This window comes from Alligator mississippiensis, chromosome 3 (genome assembly GCF_030867095.1).
Source record: "Alligator mississippiensis isolate rAllMis1 chromosome 3, rAllMis1, whole genome shotgun sequence".
NCBI classification, from domain to species: domain Eukaryota; kingdom Metazoa; phylum Chordata; order Crocodylia; family Alligatoridae; genus Alligator; species Alligator mississippiensis.
Window position 1 is genome coordinate 57,904,606 of NC_081826.1, and position 20,977 is coordinate 57,925,582.

The following is a 20,977-nucleotide window of genomic DNA, read 5'->3' on the forward strand; positions in this document are numbered from 1 at the left end:
TTCAGCTGGAGGGCTGCTTAACGAGTTTTGGTAAGATGTCAAGGGCCACAGGGGCAGCCCTGCCCCTTGACAGGTGCCCCACCCTCTGGCTGCCCCAGAAGTCCTGCCCCTAACATCTGACTGTCTGGCACCAGATGTTCCTCCCCTTGCCCTGGAAGTACTCCGGGGATTGCCATCTTGAAACCAGAAAAAAATAAAGCATATACTGAAAAACAAACAAACATTTACTATAATTTATTTTAATTTTATTTAAAATATTTTTCTCCTGATTTACATGTATCTGCATTGAGTATCTAGAGGTGATTGCATAATAGTTCAAAATACAATCTTACTCTCATATATTGTGTCTGGTGGGGTGTGGGATGTGTGTGTGTTTTGGGTGTGAGTATGGGGGGTGGGAGGCGGGATGTGGAGGAATGTGGGTGCAGGGTATGTGGTTGGGGTGGGAGGTGTGGGGGGGGTGTGGGTATGAGTGTCGCAGAGCACTTAGGTGCCCTGCTCCTATAAAGAGGGGAAACTGCTAGGGAAAGAGCCCTAGCAGTGAGTGAGGAGCCCCAGCTGCTGGTTGCTAGGGCAACCAGAGTTCGCTAGTGACCCACACCTGCCAGCGGTCAGCTGATCAGAAGGCCTGGCTCACATTTAAACCCCAGGGCTGAGGCCAGGCTGGTAGTTCCCTGCTGGTGGCCAAGGGGGAAGGAGCTCTGCTGGAGCAAGCAAAGGGGAGAGGCCTGATTGCATGAGCAGATCCTGATACTGGTGAGGGATGGAGCACCCCTGGGGTGGCTTGAATGATGTTATAGCTGGGTGGCTTGAATTTATGTTATAGCCCAGGGTCTTGTGTTTTGTTTGCTGTTGAAGACCGGTGGCTTGGGTGAGGCTATTAGGGGAAGAAGGAAGCCTCATAGGGGACCCATGGCAGTGTGGAGACCCTGGTGCCAGAAAGGGTGCAGCATTTTGGGGGTGCACTGGCCCCGAGCGCTGGAGAGGGTGCAGCATTGGGGGCACACCGGCCCTGAGCGCCGGAGAGGGCACAGAGTGAGACAGGGCTGCAGAGGGCCCAGGGAGGACAAGGGGGCCAAACTATAACAAGGCCCAAACTGAACAATGTCGGTTCCATCTGCGAGGCTTGGGGCATGGTAAAGGGGTGGTTGGAGTCACGCATAGGCCATAAGGCTAGGGTGCCCCAAAACACCCATTGTAGAACGGGACCCACCAGAGGTTCAGGAATCCATGGGGTCAGTGAGTACAGCAGAACCATGTCCAAGACGACGTAAAGGCAGCCTCCCTCTTATCTTTACAATCAAAGATGTGGCGGGTCAGAATTGAGGGTGCCCTTTGGGCCAATTTGGCATGGTAAGGGGACCTTGGGGAGATCACAGCCATTGTACAGGACCCCGCGCCGTGACAGTGAGAGGTGGGAGCATGAAGTTATGGTGGGGGGATGGAAGTGTTTGTGGGGGCTGTGGGAGGGTATGGGTGTGTGGGAGTTATGGTGGGGGTTGGGAGCATATGTGGGAGCTGTGGGTGTATATTGATGGTTTGTTGGGGGGTTGTGTGTGTGTGGGGATGGGAGTCCTCAGAGAATCCAGAGTGTGCAAGTCCCTGAAGCTGCCTGTGGTGCAGGGCCAGCCCCATCTGGTCCCACAGCATGCAGCTCCCATGCTCCTGCCCCTGTCCCCAGCTACATATGGTGGCAGCGTGAGGGGCCAGGCCCACCCAGCCCCATAGCACACAGCTCCTGCAGCTTGTGGGTCCAGCTCAGCCTGGCCCCATAGTGCATGGGTCCCCATGCTCCTGCCCCCTCTGTGCCAGAGTAAGTCACTGGCCCCGGCCTGGTGGGGCCTAAACCTGTATTTCCAGGTTCACAAGCAGTAAAGCCTCTTCCAGGCAGAGACTTCTCATCTCTAGTGCTTTCTAGCTCGGGGCTGGGATCAGATCAACCCATGCTGGGGGGGGGGGGAGGGTGTTGCTTAGCAACCAAAGCCACACCTGCATGGAGACACCAGCTTGCAGAGGGGGAGCCCAGGGCAAGGGCTTATGGAAGGCTTATGGAGGAGCCCCACAGGATTGATAGAATTGTTTGGTGGGCTGGATTTAGCCCATGGGCCGTATTTTGCCTGCCCCTGAAATAGATGCTATATATGGAAAATGTATACATTTGTTATAGTTTTCCAGGTACAGAATCTAATATTTGAGGTTTGCCTTGAATTTATCCCCCTCCCACCGCTACAGCAAACAAAATAAATCTGTGGTTGTCAAACAGCTTCCTTGCCCTCTGCCGCCACCAGCTTTTTACCCCTGCAGCCCCTTCCCCTCTTCCTTCATGTCAGAACTTGCTTCCCCATAGCACACAGAAACAAACCTACCTCTAATAACTTGCATATAGGGGAATTAATACAGGTATCCAGAGCTGACCCTAGGGCTGTGTGAGGTCCAGGGCATATCAGCCTATGTGGGGCCTGTGCGGGGGCGGGGGCAGAGGAATGGGGTGACCAGCTGGAGTGTGAAGTCAGTGGCATGCAGTGGCCATATGGAGTGGTAGTACCGTTGGCACAGGCCAATGGCACTGTCCCGGGGCCAGTATGGCACTGCCCACAGGGGCCCCCCCAAGCATGGGGTTCAGGGCGGTTGCCCCAATTCACACCCCTTCCCCCCAAGGCATGGCTCTGGAGGAACCTATAGATGTAGGTCATCCAGAATTGATGCAACTTACCTCTTTTGAAACCGCTGAAAGTTTTGTTTTTTTGTTTGTTTGTTTTTAGCACAGGTACTCCATAAACACACTTTTAAGCAGCATTTCTGTACTTATATGTATATAATACAAACTGTGCATGACATTAGTCCAAAGCCAAAGGGCTCATGATTTCTCATACAGTTCATTGGGATGGACTCCAAAAGAGACAACAGCCTTTCAAGTCATAGTGACCCCCACAGCTCATTCTGCTCAGTATGTGCATGTACTCTAGATACCCTCCGCAAATGATCCATGTGCAAATTAACCCCCACTTGTGACTGGACGAAGATGTTCTTTTCACAAGTCCTGGGAATCTCCAAAAATTTATATGCAGAAGAGGTGCAGGGCTACCTGGTCCAGCTGCATCTCATGGAGCCCAGGGCCACACTAATCCTACGCACAAGGCTAAGAGAGTGGGGGTAACAGATGAATTATGGGTAAGCTATTTGGGGCCCCATTTGGTGATGTTTGCTAGACTTTTAAGGCTGGTTAAAAAAGAGGACTCATTGGAAACGGGGAAGAAAGGTGCAGCTCAGCTGTGACAATGAAGAGGAAGGTCAAATGTATTTAGCGTAGTGGTTCATCATGATTTGAGAGTCAACACTGTGGGGGACTGAGCGCAATGGGCACCTCCATATATCTTATTCAGATGGGGTGCACTGATCTATCCTTCCCATCAGCTGCCTGCTCTCCCTGACCCTGTTCATCTGTGCCATTGAACCCCTGGCCCCGCACATCAGGCAGGACCCTGAGATAAGCGAAGTCCAGATACCCAGAGGAAGAAGGGAATAGACCAGGGTCCTGGCCTACATGAATGACCTGAACATCCTATGCCAGAATAAGTGTTCAGTAGAAAGAGCCCTGTGGCACACACAGGTCTATGAAGTGGCAGCAGGGGCCAAGCTCAGGGGACCTGGAGTCCCTGGGGGTTTCAGTTCCCCACAAGGGGGTCAAGATCCTTGGGCTGGAGTTCAAACCTGAGCTGAGCAGAAGGATGGCCTGGGAGAAAAAGGAGGCCAAGGTGAAGCAGAGGTTGGGTCTGTGGCATGTGTGCCACCTCTCCATGGGGGGGCGTGGCACTCCCAAAACCAGTGCTGCTACCAGTGCTTCACTGCAGTGTACACCACACTGATCTTCCCCACTCCAAAGTGTATCATCCACAGAATCCAGAGAGCCATGTGTGTTTTCTTCTGAGGATCCAGAATGGAGAAGGTGACAAGGAACACCCTATACAAGAAGAAATGAATCTGGGATCAGGTGGATGCTAGACATCCACCCGTTCTTGCAGGCACAGTATACAAACCAGATTTGCAAGTTGGTGACTGGGCCAGAGACCAAAACAGCCTGTCTTGTGAAGTATTTTGCAGGTCGCCTCCTGAGAGAGTGCACCAACCAATGGGAGACCGTGGACCATGGAACACCCCTGGTTCTATAGGGTCCCGAACAAGTTCTGGAGTGAGTACAGGTTACAAAAGAAAAGCCCAGTGACTATTTCCAACCACAGGGAGATACAGAAGGCAGTCAGAGATGGAGACAGGTTATCAACCATGAAGCTGCTCCCTGAAGATGACTGCTAGGCAGTCCGAGACCAGATCTTCCACAAGGACCTATGAAAGGACCACAGAGACTTGAACTGACTAATAGCTCACTGTGCACTCCCAGTGACGGCATGGAGACACATAGAGGGGTGAGAGACTTGACCCAACTGCCCCAGAGAAATCTGCCAAGGTGCGAGAGAGACCATCAGCCACCTCCTATGGCTCTGTCCCTATGCCAAGGGTGCCTGGAAAAAGGTAAACCAGTTACACGAAGTGGTGACAGGAGTCAGGCAATAATGAGGGAGGTAGCACCGTACGGACACCTGACTAAACATCAGGGGTCCCCAACAACCCGCTTCAACCAGTTCATGTCCTGCGTCAGCAGTGCCCTGTGGAAATGCAGGAACCTAATGATGTACAGACACATGGAACTCAAGGAAACAAACTGTGTTAAAATGTTTCTTAGTGAACTCCAGTTCTACTACCAGAAATCAGTGGGAAAGGATGGAGAAGAGGCAGCCAACTCCACCTTGCAAAGGGACACTTGGCAAAGGCTGTTCAAAGACACTCTGAGATAATGAAGATGACAGTGACACAACTGAACATCAATATGGTGACAATGACAGCAGCAGTTTCAGCAGCAGCAGAAGAAACAGCATCAGTGATAGCAACAAGGACAGTGAATGAGCTGAGAAAGTAAACTCCAACTTCGGAGTGAGAACTAAGAGACTGTAAGGGAAAGGACTGCGGATGGGTACGCGGAAGCATATGTGCATCTATTGTAATAAATATGCAGGCTTTAAATGCAGTTTAAGGTGTGTGCAGAAAAGCTTATGTTGGATGGTGTGTGTGTGTGTCTATATATAGATAGGCACACACACTATATTTTTTCCAAAAAAAGAAAAAAGGGTTCCCATCAGCATATTGTCTCTCGGCCTCTCATGGACTCTGCCCCCGCCTCTCAGGTTGTCTGAGAGCAGCGAGATGGCAGCAGCCAAGAATGCTGGTGAACTGAGAGCAGAGAAGCACAGATAGGAGATGGAGAGAAGAGACCAGATGGAGCAGAGTCACGAATACGGAGGTTCAGACCAAGAGCTGGAACCTAATTGGAAACTGGTGCAATGAAGCATCAAACCAAAGGCAAAAGCAAATGCAGTTGAAATTGGACAAGGAAGAGCAAGCCAGAAGAAAAGCAATGGGAAGAAGATAGAAAGCAGCCAGACCAGGCAAAGCAGCAGCAAAAAGCAGGGAAACAGAAACTAAGAAGCAGGGGAGGAACAACTAACAGCTGTAGCTGGCCAGTGACTGTGATCTTTCCCTGAGTCCCCTTCCAATCACAGTGCTGTGCAAGAGGAACATAGAAATAGCACATAAGCTTGTGTCTGCAGCCTTTCTGTCCCTTTTGTGAGCTGTTTCTGTTACAGGCTACCATCCCTGCTGGTTTTATCCCGCTGTGCCTTAACATACACATGAACTTGCATGTCACGAGTTTTGCTTTGAACGGTTTGAGGTGCAGTTTCCCAGAAAATCCTGCATTTAACCCCTTGAAACTTGGCAGGCCTCATGCCCTCAGAAGGGGCTACCATCCCTACTGTTTTCATCCGAATCTGCTGGCTCTGGCCCTCACAGTGCCAGCCAGGTATTGCAGTACCTCCAGGCTAGTTCCCTATGGGAAGAACACCTGCCCATTTTTTTTTTATTTTTTTTTTTAAGGGCCAAAATGAAAAAAAAAAAAAGGTTCCTATCAGTATATTTGTCCTATATATTATATAGTAATGCTCAGTGCTGGCTGCATTTAATCAACTTTATTGTTGGCTTCCATTATTGAGCACATACTACCTTTGGCAGCAATTTAATGATAGTCAATGTGTTTAGTGAAGTTTCCTTGTATGCAGGTATAAGACAAGGGGCTTTTCCTCTTATCTTGAATGGGGGAGAATACCTCATCCTATATTTGAGTAAATATGGTATTATTTCTTGTGAGGGCCTCCTTGCTATTAGAACATTGAAGAAGTTGGGCTGACTACGATAGTGGCTGTTAACAAAGTCAGTGTCCTGATACAGAATTTGGTGTAAAGATACGAAAACAGTCTACTCCCAAATATCCTGGATGAAGCGCTCACAGCCAACTAAAGAATATGTTCATACAACTCCCCATGCACTTAATGGGAACTGTGTAGACAAACCACCTACTCAGCTTTTAAAACCACAACCTGTGTCTGTAGCTATGTCCAACAAACCACTTCCAATGTTTTGGTCAGCAAAAAAGTAAACTTCATCTGACTGGTGTTCTTCTACTTGAGCTAGAATAAACACACATTTCCTGTGGAAAAAAATAAAGGCCCCCAAATTTAATGTTACTACGTAAATTAATTTTATTCAAAACGGATTACAAAACTAACAAAGCTTGCCTAACTACATGAGGTAGTACATGTAGCAAAACAAAGGGCAGAAAATAAGACTCTGAAATATGAAGAATATCAAATAAGTTTACAAGTTAGAAAGAAATAATAAATTCACCAGCAGAAACAAAAATACCAAAAATAAAGTTTAACAGCTTTTCAGTCTTAAAGCACATTACATTTTTCATAGAAAGAAATATAGTATCACCATTACATGTTCTTCATATACCATAACATGGTAAAATTAATGCACAAGACTGTTCACCATAAATGAAGTCAAAGGAAATGGTGAAGCAATAAATGAGTTCATCTTCATTAAGCTCCACTATACATCCCGGCCTGCAGGAGTATTTGCCAGGTTATAAGGAGCAAAGGGGATTAGTCTTTGTTATCATTTTCTTAACAGATTGTGTTTTTTGTTAAGAAAAGATCATTTTCTTAACAGATCATTGTGTTAACAGTTCACCCTCAAACCTATGTACAGTATACGGATACGTTGTAACATTTAAGGCATCAAACCTACAAATATTTATGCATGACTTGAAGTCAATTAAAGCCAGTCACATGGCTCTATAAACCACATGCAAGTTTGCAGAATCAAGAGCATAATCCTTAGCTTTCATTTCACTCCATCTCTCAATGTGAAAATGGTCTTTTGGGGCCTAGATCCTCACAAGTATTTAGGTGACTATTAACTCCACTAGGAGGTTGGTACAGAAAATATGCTTGACAAGCAGGCCCTTGGTGATTGATTATTCATTCTGAACAAGTTAGCAGCATCCAATAACATTTTAACAAACTGAATTTTGAAAATAAAGAAAATGTAAATGGTCTATTATTTAAAGGATCATATTTTCATCTGTCCCAGGACTTTTCATTTCCAATTTTTTTTTAAATTGCTATTAGAATAAAAATTGGTGTAAAATTTTAAACATTCCAACTTTCCTTTTGCATGGGCATGATTAATAATTATATGCTACTGTAAAACAAAAAAAGTATTACGTTATTGCATCAGTTTATAAGGATGGCTATTTTTATGTACAGTAGATATAAAATCTCTGGCATAGTTTAAAGATTATTGTTAGTGGAATGTATAAAGCACCATACAATAATGCATTCAGATAAGAAAATTTAGATCTTTTATGAGCTTTGTATTAACTGTATAGGAGTAACTGCTAAGAAAATATAGCAATATTTAACACAGGATTCAAAAACTTGTTATATATCATTACAGCATTCCAAATGCATTTTTCTCCCATGTTTAATTATACAGATTTTTTTCCCATTCAGGTTATATGTAATTGATTTTTTTGGCAGATAATATTTGATATCTTCTGTACAATAAAGTTACAGCTTTATACAAACTTTAGAAAGTACACAAAGTAATCTTTAATCTCTTCCAAGTGCTCTGGTTTTAGTCTGGATTTCTCTCTCACTGGACTCAAACAACAGCAAATATTCTGAAAGCCTTGCCTCCTGGAGGATTCTGCAAACTGAAAACAAAAATCCCAGACATTATTTTTAAGACGCTGATTAGACACCTGGGCCCCAATCTGGAAAATTCCGACCTGAAGGTAGTCCTCCAAAACTGTGTAAAGTATCAACAATGCATCTTCAGGGTTTATTTTGCTATGTGACTTATATTGTGGGTACTTTTTAGGGAATCTTGATAAAAGGTCTACTTGTATTCCTCTTGAAACCACTGCCAAGTTTCCTACATTATTCTTGCACTCAGTTGAATGACATTAAGTTTGGTTTAATTTATTAGAATGTTAGAACTTTCTGTCCTAAGAAAAATACCCCATATTACCTAAAATGAATATTTAAATTCAGAAACAAAGCTAATATTGAAAACTTTTAGTCAAAAAAATATAAGTACTAAATGACAGCACAGTAACAATTATACAGTCAGGCGCATGTGTCGACGCACCCACTGAGTTTCTTTGGAAATGGTTCCACCTGCTGTAGGTCTCCTGACATCCTGAGATCAGCTTCTCATTAAGTTTACAGAGCCAAGCCCCTCCCTGAGCTATAGATCAAAACCCAACTCTGTGACTCCCCTGAGGAAGAATCTGTTTCTTTGCTGTCTGCAACTTCCAAAATAACAACAAGAATTCGCTTTGCAGTACTGTATAGTATGCACCATGGATTTTGTACAGTCAGTACTACTTTTTTTCTGTTAGAACCTAGAAAAAGTTCCTAGAACTAGAAAGCACAGGCAGACACCATCACCATCAACTTGATAGCAGGTATTTCATAATGGAAAATATTTTAAGAGACTCTCCAATATACACTATGCATCTTAAAGAAATCATTATTAAAAACAATCAAATAATATGAAAAGCTAAAATGGGAATTTAGGTTAATCTATGGCCAATGTCATTTGAGAACCATGCTCACCAATTCAAGGAAAAAGGATCTGCAAAAAAATAATTCTGTGAACACACAACTGCTTGGAGCCTTTTCAAACGGTGAACTTTTAAAAGGCCAGTAACTGGTAAGTTTTAGTTGTTCTATGTCAGTGATTCCCAACCTTTTTGTCCTGTGGACCTGCCTGGGAGCAGGGGCGGGGTACAGGGAGCCAGTTACCTCCCTCCTGGGGCTGCTCCACCCCCCCCACCTTTAACCCCGCACGCCCCGGAAGCCACTCGTCCAGGTGGACAGATGATGCCCATCCAAGCGAGGGGCTCATGCCACAACCCAGCAGCCAACCCTTCGTGCCTTGGAATCTGGCCATGGCCTGGTGGTTGGAAACCTCTGTTATATATGAATGAATTGTAAGCTATTCAAATGCAGCAAACCCATTCTAATTTTAATCCTGGATGAAACAGTGTTAAAGGTGCAGTAAATCTGCTGCATTTGAATCACTCTCAGCTCATTCACATACCACAAGTAGATGAAACATTCCCCTTTTGAAACATCCACAAACCTTCCTCTGCCCACACCATAAGAATTAAGAGCTGTGCCATAAAAGGCAAGTAGGATCTGGCTTTTCCAAACCCTACTTACCAGTTAGGACCTGAATGAATCACTAATCTAAAAAACTCTTAAGAAAGTAAAAGTAATTTCCTTATCAAATATTATATTATTTTTGCCAGGATCAATAAACAAGGGAGTTATTTTAACTTATAAGCAGCTTTTTAGGGTTGCGATTTACAAGCTTAGAGGAGACAGGCAGTTCTGGTACCGCAGCTTCTCCACAGTCACTGTAACTGTTACACAAGCCTGGTAAATCACCCATGTTAGTCCATTCATTTAGCTTCCAAGCACAGCTTCCAGTACAAACAGATATAATGCAAGATTGTAAATGATGGAATGTATAACTAGATGAAGGTTAAACAAGAGATTTTTAAACTTGGTTTCATACCTTTCTGAAAATATTCCATTCTGAAAGGAGGCAATGTACATCTTCCTTTTGTCTACTGGCATAACATCAACATAGCCTCCTTGGTTGGGAACCACTCCAGCATGTACTGCTGTCCGGCAGATACTAGACATCTGGGAAAAGAAGAGAACAGATTTTTTTTTTTAACTGATTCTGGGGCAGGTGGGGGAGGAGGGCATTCAGGGTTTTTTAATTTAAAAAAAAATTTTTTGGTGAGATTAGAAAAATAAAGATATCGATCCTAAGTTTTAGACACCATAATATAATCATACAATAAATAGGATTACATTAACCTACAGCAGCCTTTACACTGCTTCCACAGGAGTTCAGCCAGACAATCACCTTCATCATCAAACCTCAGCCTTCTCCAAGTCTTTTGCAGCATGCCTGGAATGTGATCAATATCAAGCTAAGGTAAGTCTAACTCCAAGACCAATAGAGCCAGAGGAACAAGTCCAAGTCCTAAAGCCTCTCTTTTAGGAGGGTTCAGTTTGAGTGCCACTTGAGACTGCAGCTATGGTAATAAGGTAGTGGGAGAGAGGTAGTTTTTTAGGAAAGGCAGTCCATGCCCATTTATAATTTCACAGGTTATTACCAACACCTTAAACTCATACAAAGAACAAGGGGCAGACACAGTAAATCCTAGATCATTGAGCTTATGTACTCCCAGCAAGATACCCCAATCAGTAAGCGAACCTATGTATGCAGTAATCAAATGATTTTATGACACATATCCTTGTAGAACACATTGCAATAATTTAATTTTGAGGCAACAAAACCACAGGTAACAGTGACAATGTCCACATCTGAAAGGAAAAGTTGCAATCTTCCAGACAGATCTAAATGGTAAAAAATAAAATAGATTATTGGTATTAAAGGATTATCAAACAGAAACTGGGGGTCTTAAATCACACCCCAAATGGCAGATACCATTTACTTGTGGCAGACACATTCTTTCAGTCAAAGAGGCAATATTATCTCCACCATATCTCCTCCTGCTTCCCCAACTTCATCACCTCCTACTGAGCTGTGCTGAGGATCAGCTAACCTATTCTCATACATGCCCCAAAATTGACACTGGTTAAAAAACTGAATTACATCATCCAAATCAAACAGTAGAAACAGAGACAGAGACAGACAAGACGGAGATGTACTCCTTCTCCTCCTCCTACCTTGAGAACAGACATGCTAAACAAAAGGGGTGACGGAACTCCTGTGACATCCCGTACTTGAGTTCTTCAGGAATAGGAGGAAATGCCCAAAACTGCCCTCTCTGAGAGATGAGAATGAAGCCCATGAAGAACTAGTCCATTCACCCCCATGAAGGTCTGTGTTAAGACTACCTCATGATCAAGGGTTTCAAAAGCAGCTGCCAAATACAATTCTACCAGCAGAGACACTCAGGTATTTTATTAATAACATTGTGAACACAGAAACTGCAGCCTCTAGAACCAGGGATTTCCCCTCACCAGTTCATCTGTGGATGAAACGCAATACATTTAAGATGATTTACTCATCCAAGCTAGTTTAAAAGATAACATTGGCTGGCTTGAGTGCTTTCAAGTTAATACTTACCACTTTCAAGATGGATTATTTTTGTTCTCCCTTTGAGCTGTTTTTAAACTGAATTTATATATGGTACAAAACTATAACTGGGTCTGAATTTCCCCACTGCTTTTCTGTTTACCCTATCATACTTTCCATCCAAAAGAAAGTTCTTATGATGTATTGATCATGCTTCATCTGGGCACAGTCCTACACTCTTGATACAGGCAATGGTCCATAGAAGAAACTCCTAGAGGGGTATGGTCTGAATAAGTCTGCAGAACCAGATCCTTAACACATTGTCATGAAACTGTTCTGATTTATACTACATATATATTGTATATAAGACACTTAGAAAAGTGTTTTATATACAATTATTCAATAATGATTTCTAATCTCACTTTTTAATTACAGAAGATTCAATAATCTATCACTACAAGGAACATAGGAACATCAGACTGGAAACAGTGTCTTTGGCCATAGTGTCCAGCCCTGGCCTATCAAGTGCAGATAGAGTGAAGTGTCACTTAGGGCACTTACACAAGTTACGTTTTTCATGTGATCAGCCCCCTGAAAGCGCTCTTCAGCCATGACATAACACATATGCACGGCTGAACACTCAAAATGGCTGATCACATGAAAAATTAACCCTCGATAAATGAGGTATTAGCTGAAGACAGACACTATAGAGCAGAGTGCTTTAGGGAACTTGTGTTCCATCAAGAGTTAATTTTCTGCTTCTCTCCAGAGCTGTCAGTAGGGAGGAGGGAGGGGGGAAGGAGGGAGAAAGAAACAGCACACAGCTGCCAATTGGGCTTTGCCTGCCCAGTGCTGGAGATAAGGTGGTGGTGGTAGAATGGAGTACCCTTGCCTCATTGCCCCTACCCCACCCCAGCTACCCTGGCTGGAATACTGGGGGGGAGTCAGGCTGGGCTTGTGAGATGGGGGGGTTCAATTCCATCCTGCCCAATGCCCAGCTCCAGCCACAGGAAAGCTGAGCCAGCAGTTGGTAGTGCTACTGTCAAGAGGTCCAGGTGGGAGATGGGAGAAGGGAGCCTCTTTGCCTTGTTGGCCCAGCCTGGCTCCCCCCAGTACCCCAGCCAGGGTAGCTGGGGAGGCCCCTGAGCTGAGGGGGCTGTGTTCCACCACATGCTACCACATCTCCAGCTCTGGGCATACAAGGTCCAGCCACCAGCTGCATGTTACTCCCTTACCATCCCCCTCCCTCCCCTGCTGACAGCCTCAGGGTGGCCGGAGCTGGGGAGAGGGGCAGTTTGACAGTCTCCCCGGAAGCTGCTGGAGTGCCCCCACCTTTGGCCAGGGCCAGTGCAGGCAGACATGAGCTCCCTTGACCCAACAGGCAAACATCTGTTGGGTTGCGGGGCTCTAACTCACGGCGTTTTGTGTAAATTGCCATGAGTTAAAGTGCAGCCCCTAAAAGTGTCTAGGCACCCTTATACCGTAGTATGTAAATCCTGATTTGTTCTAATCAGAGAAGCACTGAATTTGCAACTCTAGATACAGTAACTCTCCATTTATAATTGAGTTGTTTTGTGAGAAAAGAAGTCTTCACTGAAAGAATATTCCATCTGAACCAACATTAAAGTTTCAGCCAATAAAAATACCAGTAGCTGGTCATACAGACCACTATTTAAACAAGGGTTGCACTACTTTCAGTTATAGTTTGAATAATATATATCTGTAACTGTAGCTATTTTGTAATCTAAAGGCTACATAAAAATACAAAAATTTAATACAGTAATTATTTTCCAACTAGTAAACTCTGTAGCTCCAAGTTTCACTTGTTATATAGCCAGTCCAGTATTTCTGAGAATTCAGCTTTGAAACTGTTTGTCCACAGATATCTTCTAAAAGCCATGTCAAGCTTTCTACCTCAGGACTGGCCGCAGCTTTTAAACAATCCAGAAAGGGTACAATTTATGTCACACTCTATCTTTTTCCCTTCCTCCCACTCTTGCCCTCACTACTTTGCAGCATTCATAGCTTATTAACCAGTGACCAAGATACTGATTTAAATTATTAGGGCTATTGTGGCTTTTCTATTATGGCAGTAGCCAAAGGTCCAAATGGGGATTGTAGTGGGTTTTGTATAAATACAGACATACGAACAGTCCCTACACTGACTATATTCATTCTAAAGATACAGAAGTAAGATATATGAGTGCAACATACAAGCAAACTAACAGCAAAAAATTGGCCAAGCTTTCTTTATTATGGGACATATAGAGGTTCTGTTTGCTTTCTTGTGTCAAATTCACATTAGAACTAAGGGGGAATGTGTACTATTTGTTGCAAAGATTCTAAGAATAAGGGGAAGCCAGTGGAGGGACACCAGTAGATGTGTTTTTAGTAAGAAAGAGAGGATGATTTTAGCAATAATATTCTTTTAGCAGTAGTATTATTTTAGGAGAAATTTCTGCAGTAGAGCAAACATGAGATGAAGCCTTGAGTGAGAAGGAATTATGCACTGATGTTCTGGCCCTATTCTATGAAAAGGAAAGAAGATTAAGGGTGTGCCACTAATTTAATGAATTTTCCTTAACAAGTATCAACTGGATTTGTAGTCTGAGCTCCTTTAAATAAATGTTTGGGGATGATTTATTTTAGATAGGATCAAAATAGGGGGAGCTTTCTGTGTTCTGAAGATTACCTGACCATCTCATCCACACTTTCTGGGTGAAATCCAAGACATATTGCAATCAATGGCAAAACTCTTAATAGTTTGAGCAGAGTCAGTATTTCCCCTCTAAGCTCTATTTTTAATTTTAAAATGTTATTTAGTAAGCATTTTTAATTATCAGCCTTAAAGGCACACCTCTCTAGAAGTCTCCATCAGTAATTTGGGTTGCTGCTTTAGTTTTGACGTAGCCCACCCTGAAGCATATGTAAGTCAGCCTAATGTACTTTTTAAGTTAACATAAACATTTCCTACAGCATTACATGACCTTGTTTTATTGCTGTGCTGTGAACCCTCTGGCATTCATCAGTATTTAACAGGTCAAAGAACCTGAATGCCAAGCTGCTTAATCATTTTCCTTCTTTTGCTAGTCAGCAAAATACCAGATATCTACCACAGCATAGCATTACTTTGTGAAGGCATTTTAACCATAAGCCTCCCTCCCACAAATGTTTGTTTCCAATGTTATTCATAACACAATTTTAATAGTTCTGTTTAGATATCAATACTTACTCTGTCTCATAGCAGAGAGTTATAACATTTTTGCAGAACAAAAATTGGAAAAGGGCTACATATATACTTGAATGAAGCAATGGCCTTAATATGAATCACATTCTCAGGTGGTATAAGCTTGCATGTATTCATCACCTTCTGTAAAAAATAGTCAAGCTGATTTATAGCAGCTAAAGAGAAGGCCCATTTTTAAAAAACAAAAAACATTATTGTTCAGTCTATTTGAGATTTTGTGTAGTCCATAGAAATTTGTGATTTTTTTTCAAAATGTCCCAGCAGGATTCCCTATCAGTAAGGCATTATTTTCAGGACAGTGATTCTTGGTGTGAAAATAAAAGGCTAAATTGGAATTTGTTAAGAGTTTGCTTTTAGATAATCGTAATATAGTCAAAAACAAACTGTGCCCAGTTCTTCCCTGCTCTAACTCCACTGAAATGAAATCTTTAACCAAAACAATTCTCAGTGGGCACATCTACCATGTGTAATTAATGTACATGAATTAAACTCCAGATCTGATTGCTCTGGAGTTTTTTGCTCCCAGGTATACTGGGAGTAATGTGTGAATGTGTGCCTAGGAACAATTAAATCCACAGCAATCAGCTCCACAGCTTACTCACGTGCAGCACATGGGGCCACTGGGCCCCAGGCCTGCCAGCCCGGGGCCACTCCAACTAGGCTCAATGTGCTGCGGAGGGACTGGATGAGGCATGAGGGTACTTCAGTACTGGGCTAGCCAGCAGGCAGCCCCTGCACTGAAGAACCCTCATGCCCCGGTCAGCCAGGTCAGCATCTACACGTGTGATGCTGCGCATGAAAAAACTCCACAGTAAGGTCTTACAAAAAACTAGAACTCTTGGTTCCAAAATGATACCTTTTATTAGACCAACTAGAATAGGCAAGAAAACTGTCCTTTTCTCCAAGCTTTTGGGACCAAAGTCCCTTTGTCAGGCTCTGGGAAAATTGTAGATGGTACAAGATGGTAAAACGTCCCCATAAGTAGGAAATAAACTTCATTTTTGTACAGAGGGAGCTGAAGATGGAAGGCTGTCCCTCTGGGTCCATGAGAGCATCTAGTACTTCTATTAGTTTCCTGTGCCCTAATGGGGGTGCATGTGTAGATGCTGAGACGTTTACTGTGAAGCTAATCAGTCAGCTCTGCAGTAAATGTCTCATGTCAGCGTGCCCAGTGTGAAATAAATTACAACTACATTAAAAGCTTCCCTTTAGTCTGTAAATTTTGTTCGAGTACATGCTCTGAAAATGAGGAACTAATAGCAGTGGGAGGAGCAAATCTTGCAAGCACGTCTCCAAGTAGCTCTGATAATGCATCTCAAGTCTAATTTAATTTAGTTTCTTGCTCATTTTGCACCTTTTACAAACACCAACGTTAGGTTTTTAAGGTGTAAATATAGTCAAAATACTCTTTGGTATATGGCAAAACACTGAAATATGATGAATAAGACTCAAAGCCTGAGATAACTGGAATTGGGTAAGCTGCAAGCTTGGATTTCAACCTTCCACAAGAGAAAAACAGGAGACTGCTTGGTGGTCTACCAATAGGATTGACCATTACCATCATTGGGCTATACCATCAGACTTCCTCTTGGGCACTCTCTCTCTACCCCTGATTGATCTTGATTCTTGGCTGAACAGTGGCATGGCTTCAATAGGAGCTAAAGTGAGCTTTGATTTTAGCTTGATGGCTAGGACACTCCTTGGAAGTGGGACATATGTGTTTAAATTTCCTTAGGCTTCAGAAGGCCTAAAACAGAGGCCTCCCACTTCCTGGGTGAGTGCTCTAACCACTAGATCACTCCCACTGGTCAGCCTTTAAAAGAAAGTGATGAGCCAGGCATCTATACCCAATGGGTAGGGACCTACTTAATTTGCAGCAAGATAAAAGAATTTTTGCAGTTTGGTCGTGGCGTAAAGAGCCAATTGCATGAGCCCTGCCCCGTGTCACTGATTTCCGGAGGTCCGGGGAAGGGGGGAGGAGGAGGGGAGAATGGACAAGGGAGTGGCCACCATCTTGGCTCCTAGATGCCCTTTGTTCAACCCTACACCTCATCGCTGCTTGGAGAGGCCACTGAGAGAAGGAAGGATGAGGGGGCAGCTGCCATCTAGGTTGCTGGCTGGCTTTTGTGCTACCCCACCAGCTGGCGCCTTCCCTTCCCAGGCACGCTGTGAGGCAGCGAGGACCGCTGGCTCCCGCTGGGGATCCAGTATTTTATTTTTAAGAGGTTTTTTTTAGTTGATTTTGCAGTCATGGATTTCATGGCTTCCGCGAAATCACGAATTAAAAAGGTCCGTACCAATGGGATGTACAAAAGTGCATTTTGAACTGTAAAACTACTCTTACATAGGCATCTAATAAGGGCTAAAATCAGGCACCTAAGTTGGGGACCGAGGGTGGATTTCAGGCATACTCTGCCCTCTGGCACTTCCTACTGGTCAGCTTCACTGAAGCCGACCAGTAGGAAGTGCCAGAGGGCAGAGGAACCTTCTTCCTCTGGCCAATTCAGTGTGTTAAGTGTTTCTATTTTCATATACCTAAAGTACTATAACATCAAGTAAAGGATGCTAGATTTGGCTTTTTGATTCTGTAGAACAGTTTATTTGAATAAGCTGAGCATGAATTAGCTGTTATTTTTCAGTAGGAAAGGCTTTTCTAACTCATAGGATCATAGTACAGTAGGACTGGAAGTGACCTCATGAAATCATCTAGGTCAGCCTCCTGCTCAAGGCAGGATCATCCCTGAATAAACCACCCCAGCCAAGTATCCGTCTAATCTGCTCTTGAAAACTTCCAAGTATGGAAATTCTGCAACTTTTCTAGGCAGCCTGTTCCAATTCTTGTCCACCCTCATAGAAAGTATTTCCTAATCTCCAACTAAATTTCTTCTACTGCAGTTTGAGGTCATTGCTCCTACTTCTGTCCCTCATAGCCACAGAGAAAAGTCTATTTTCACCCTCTTTGTGCCTTTTTTCAGGTATTTGAGGAAAGCTATCAAATCCCATTTCCGTCTTCTTCAGACTAAATAGTCCTGGTTCTTGAAGACTTTCCTCATAAGTCGTGTTTCCCAGGCCTCTGATTATTTTTGTCACTCTTTCCAATCAGTCCACATCTTTCTTGAAGTGTGAGCCCAGAAATGGATACATTATCCCAGGTAAGCCATCACCACTGCCTCAGCCTCGTTTGGGGCTCATCTTGAGCTCAGGGCTGTGGCTTCAGACTGATACCCAGCAGCTGATGGTAATCTCCTTTCTCAAGAAATACTTACTTTTACATGCTTTTACATTCAACCTTTGGACACACATTAAGACCCTAGTTCTGCAAGCAGGCACCTTAGTAATTCAATGGGACTTAGTAGACATATCTATGCAAGACACTACTAAGCAGTTGTTACTGCATATTTATTTAGTACCTGTATTAGCATTCATTTAGTACTTGTATTAGCAAGTACTAAATAAATGCACAGTAGCTGGAATTACTGCACAGTAGTGCCAGCGAACATCTAGGTGACACTACTGTACAATAGCCTAATAATACTGTGCAGTGTATTAGCACTGTCCATGCTGCAACGCACTACTGCACAGTGTTTTTCAGCTACTGTGCAGTCAGCATCTAATGTAGATGATTGCAGAGTGGAGACTGAAAGATTGTCCCTGCCCTGAGAGCTGCCTGTTGCCATGGCAGGCTCCATCACCAAAGCCCGGGAGGGAACAATATCCCCCTGCCCCAGCAGCAGGGAGCTCCCCGATTGTGGACCAGGGGCTGGGAGCTCCCTGTTGCCAGGGCAGGGGGACATTGTCGCTGCCCAGGATATGGTAGAAGAGCCCACCCCAGCAGCAGGCAGCTCATGGGGGTGGGGGGCAATTTCCTGCCCCCTGCTGCCTGGCTGATCAGGAGCAAATTTGTTCCCATTTGGCCATCTACACATGCCTTACTGCACTGTAATTGCTCAGCAGCTAATCTGCTGCTTGCATTTACAGGTAGCAAATTAATTGCCATGTAGAGCAATAAGGTGCAGTAAGGGTATGCAGGTGTAGATCGTGATACTTGCTATGCAGTACTTTGTTCTACTGTGCAGGAAAGCATGTTGTATAGACACACACATGCTACACTATAATAATGCAATTCAGGGCAGCAGCATCCTGCCACAACAACATCCAATGATTTTGCAACAGATATATAGACATTTTAGAAAAAAATCTAGTTTATTATAAAGTCAAAAGGTTGCTCAATTTAAGACACTAAAAACTCAAGTGATGGACAGTTCCCATATATTTTTACACAACTAAAAAGTGAACTACAAAGACTAATCATGTGTAAAAACTCACACTGTTAGGGCCTTGTTACACCTTATACTGCAAGACGTACAAATGCTGGTCAGTATTAGTGCTAGTTCAAGTTTGGAGCAGTCACACTTCAGGCCAGCGGGGGACTGGAGAACTGAAAGGTAAGGATACCCTTGGCCTTCCCCCCTTCCCCCTGCCATCCCACCTGGGTTTCCCCCAGTTCCTCCCACTGCTGGGGCTCTCCCAGTCCCTGCTGCTGCTGAGCTGCTGTCTGTTCTAGCAGCAGTGGCAGCAGCCATGCAGGCAGGTTAACCCTTCCCTGCCTGCTCCCTGGGACAGACAGTGCAGGCAGCCACAACTAAGTGGGCAGAGGGCAGTAAGCAGGGATCTGGGGTGCTGGGGAAGGAAGGGGGATCAGTAGGCCCAATCCAGACCAGTAGGGGAGGGGAGGCAGAGGGATAGGGTTTATACTAAGGTGTAGCCTAGAGTGCCTACACCTTAAAGTAACATGAGCTGGGTAGCACAGATCAGAGATAATCCTGCCCTGGAGTGGCCTGTCTTTGAATCAAATAATGAGTGCTTAAAATCCATTTCAGGTGTTAATGTTCAGACAATTCAAAGGGTAAGAGCTCCAGAAGTCACCCAAAATTAGCATGTAACAAGGCCCTTTGGAATGTCTTGGCTTTTTCTAGGCAAATAACTGTACAAGGCTGGTTTAGGTAGATAAGCCTTTTTGAAGAACCTTCTCAAATTTGATTGGCCCCGTCTCTTAAAGCATTTGTTTGCTTTGTTGTCTTTTTCTTTGATCTAGTTTCCACCCAGTTCTTTAATGTAAGTGCCACTAAACCTCCCAGATTTCTCCTGATGTATTCCATGACACTGAAGTAGAAAAAGTCACCATGAAGATTTCCTTGCAGAGGCCACCCTGGCTAAATACAGACAGTCAAAAAGCCCAAGGCTGAATTGATTCAATCTTCGCAGGTCAATCTAAGCAACATAAATTGAACCGATAAGCAAGTGAATAGGCATTCACTTTTGATTCCTGAAATGTAGCCATGTGCCTGCAGTAGCCTAGGGAGGCATTAGAGCATGTCTCCCTACTCCACTGGAGCAGACAGCTTGGGCCAAAGCTAGCCTGCCCACCCAGCAAGGGGAGTGGGGGGCAGGAGAGATACCAAGCATCCTGGGATGCTGGGGAACTGCAAGTTAACTTGAATCTTAAGGGGATCTGGGACAGAACTTCAATAAACTGATTAAATATAAATCAGTTAAGTCTGATACTACATCCATACAGGTTTAACTTAAACCAGTTTTAGCCACTTTGAAAGTGGTTTATGTGCTCTGAACTTCTGTTGTGTTACAAATATGAATGAGTGTCTGATCACTTATGCTGATTTATGTGAAACTTCTGTCCCTAGCCCCAAGAGCATTCTAGCAGTAGGGTCAGATGTACCCTTACTGGAAATGCTGCTCCAAAATAGGCACTTACATGCTTCTGGAGGGTCTTCCTATTCCTTAGCATATAGGCTCTTCCCCATCTTTCATTTTTTTGTTCCCTTCCTCTGAACATCTACTCTCTACAACATAGTTGTACTGGGTTCATTTGCTTATATGTTGTATCCCCGTGTTCTACTCATTATTTCTTTGTGTCTTAACCTGTAAGACTTTTAGGGGACAGCCTCTTCTATGTTTGCATAGCATCCTGCATTATTGGGCCCCAATTCTCACCAAGGACTTTAGACATTATCATAATATTTAATAATAACCAGGGTGTCTCTAAGAAACTCCTAGAGAATTCATGAATGTTGTACATCGTAGATTTGACTCAAACCTTAAATCTAAGTAGAATATGGTATCATCCCA

At 43.8% G+C, this 20,977-nt stretch overlaps 1 protein-coding gene across 1 annotated transcript in view; it reads right to left on the reverse strand.

The window, feature by feature from the left end:
• Positions 1–8,030: 8,030 nt before the first annotated feature.
• CRISPLD1 (cysteine rich secretory protein LCCL domain containing 1) overlaps positions 8,031–20,977 on the reverse strand; it is a 57,365-nt gene continuing 44,418 nt past the window's right edge. Inside the window, exons 14-15 of the mRNA XM_006270615.4 lie at positions 10,042–10,172; positions 8,031–8,167 (exon numbers count right to left, since the gene is read on the reverse strand). Coding sequence (XP_006270677.1) covers positions 8,116–8,167; positions 10,042–10,172 — 183 coding nt within the window. The 3' untranslated portion in view covers positions 8,031–8,115. The remainder of the gene's footprint in view (positions 8,168–10,041; positions 10,173–20,977) is intronic.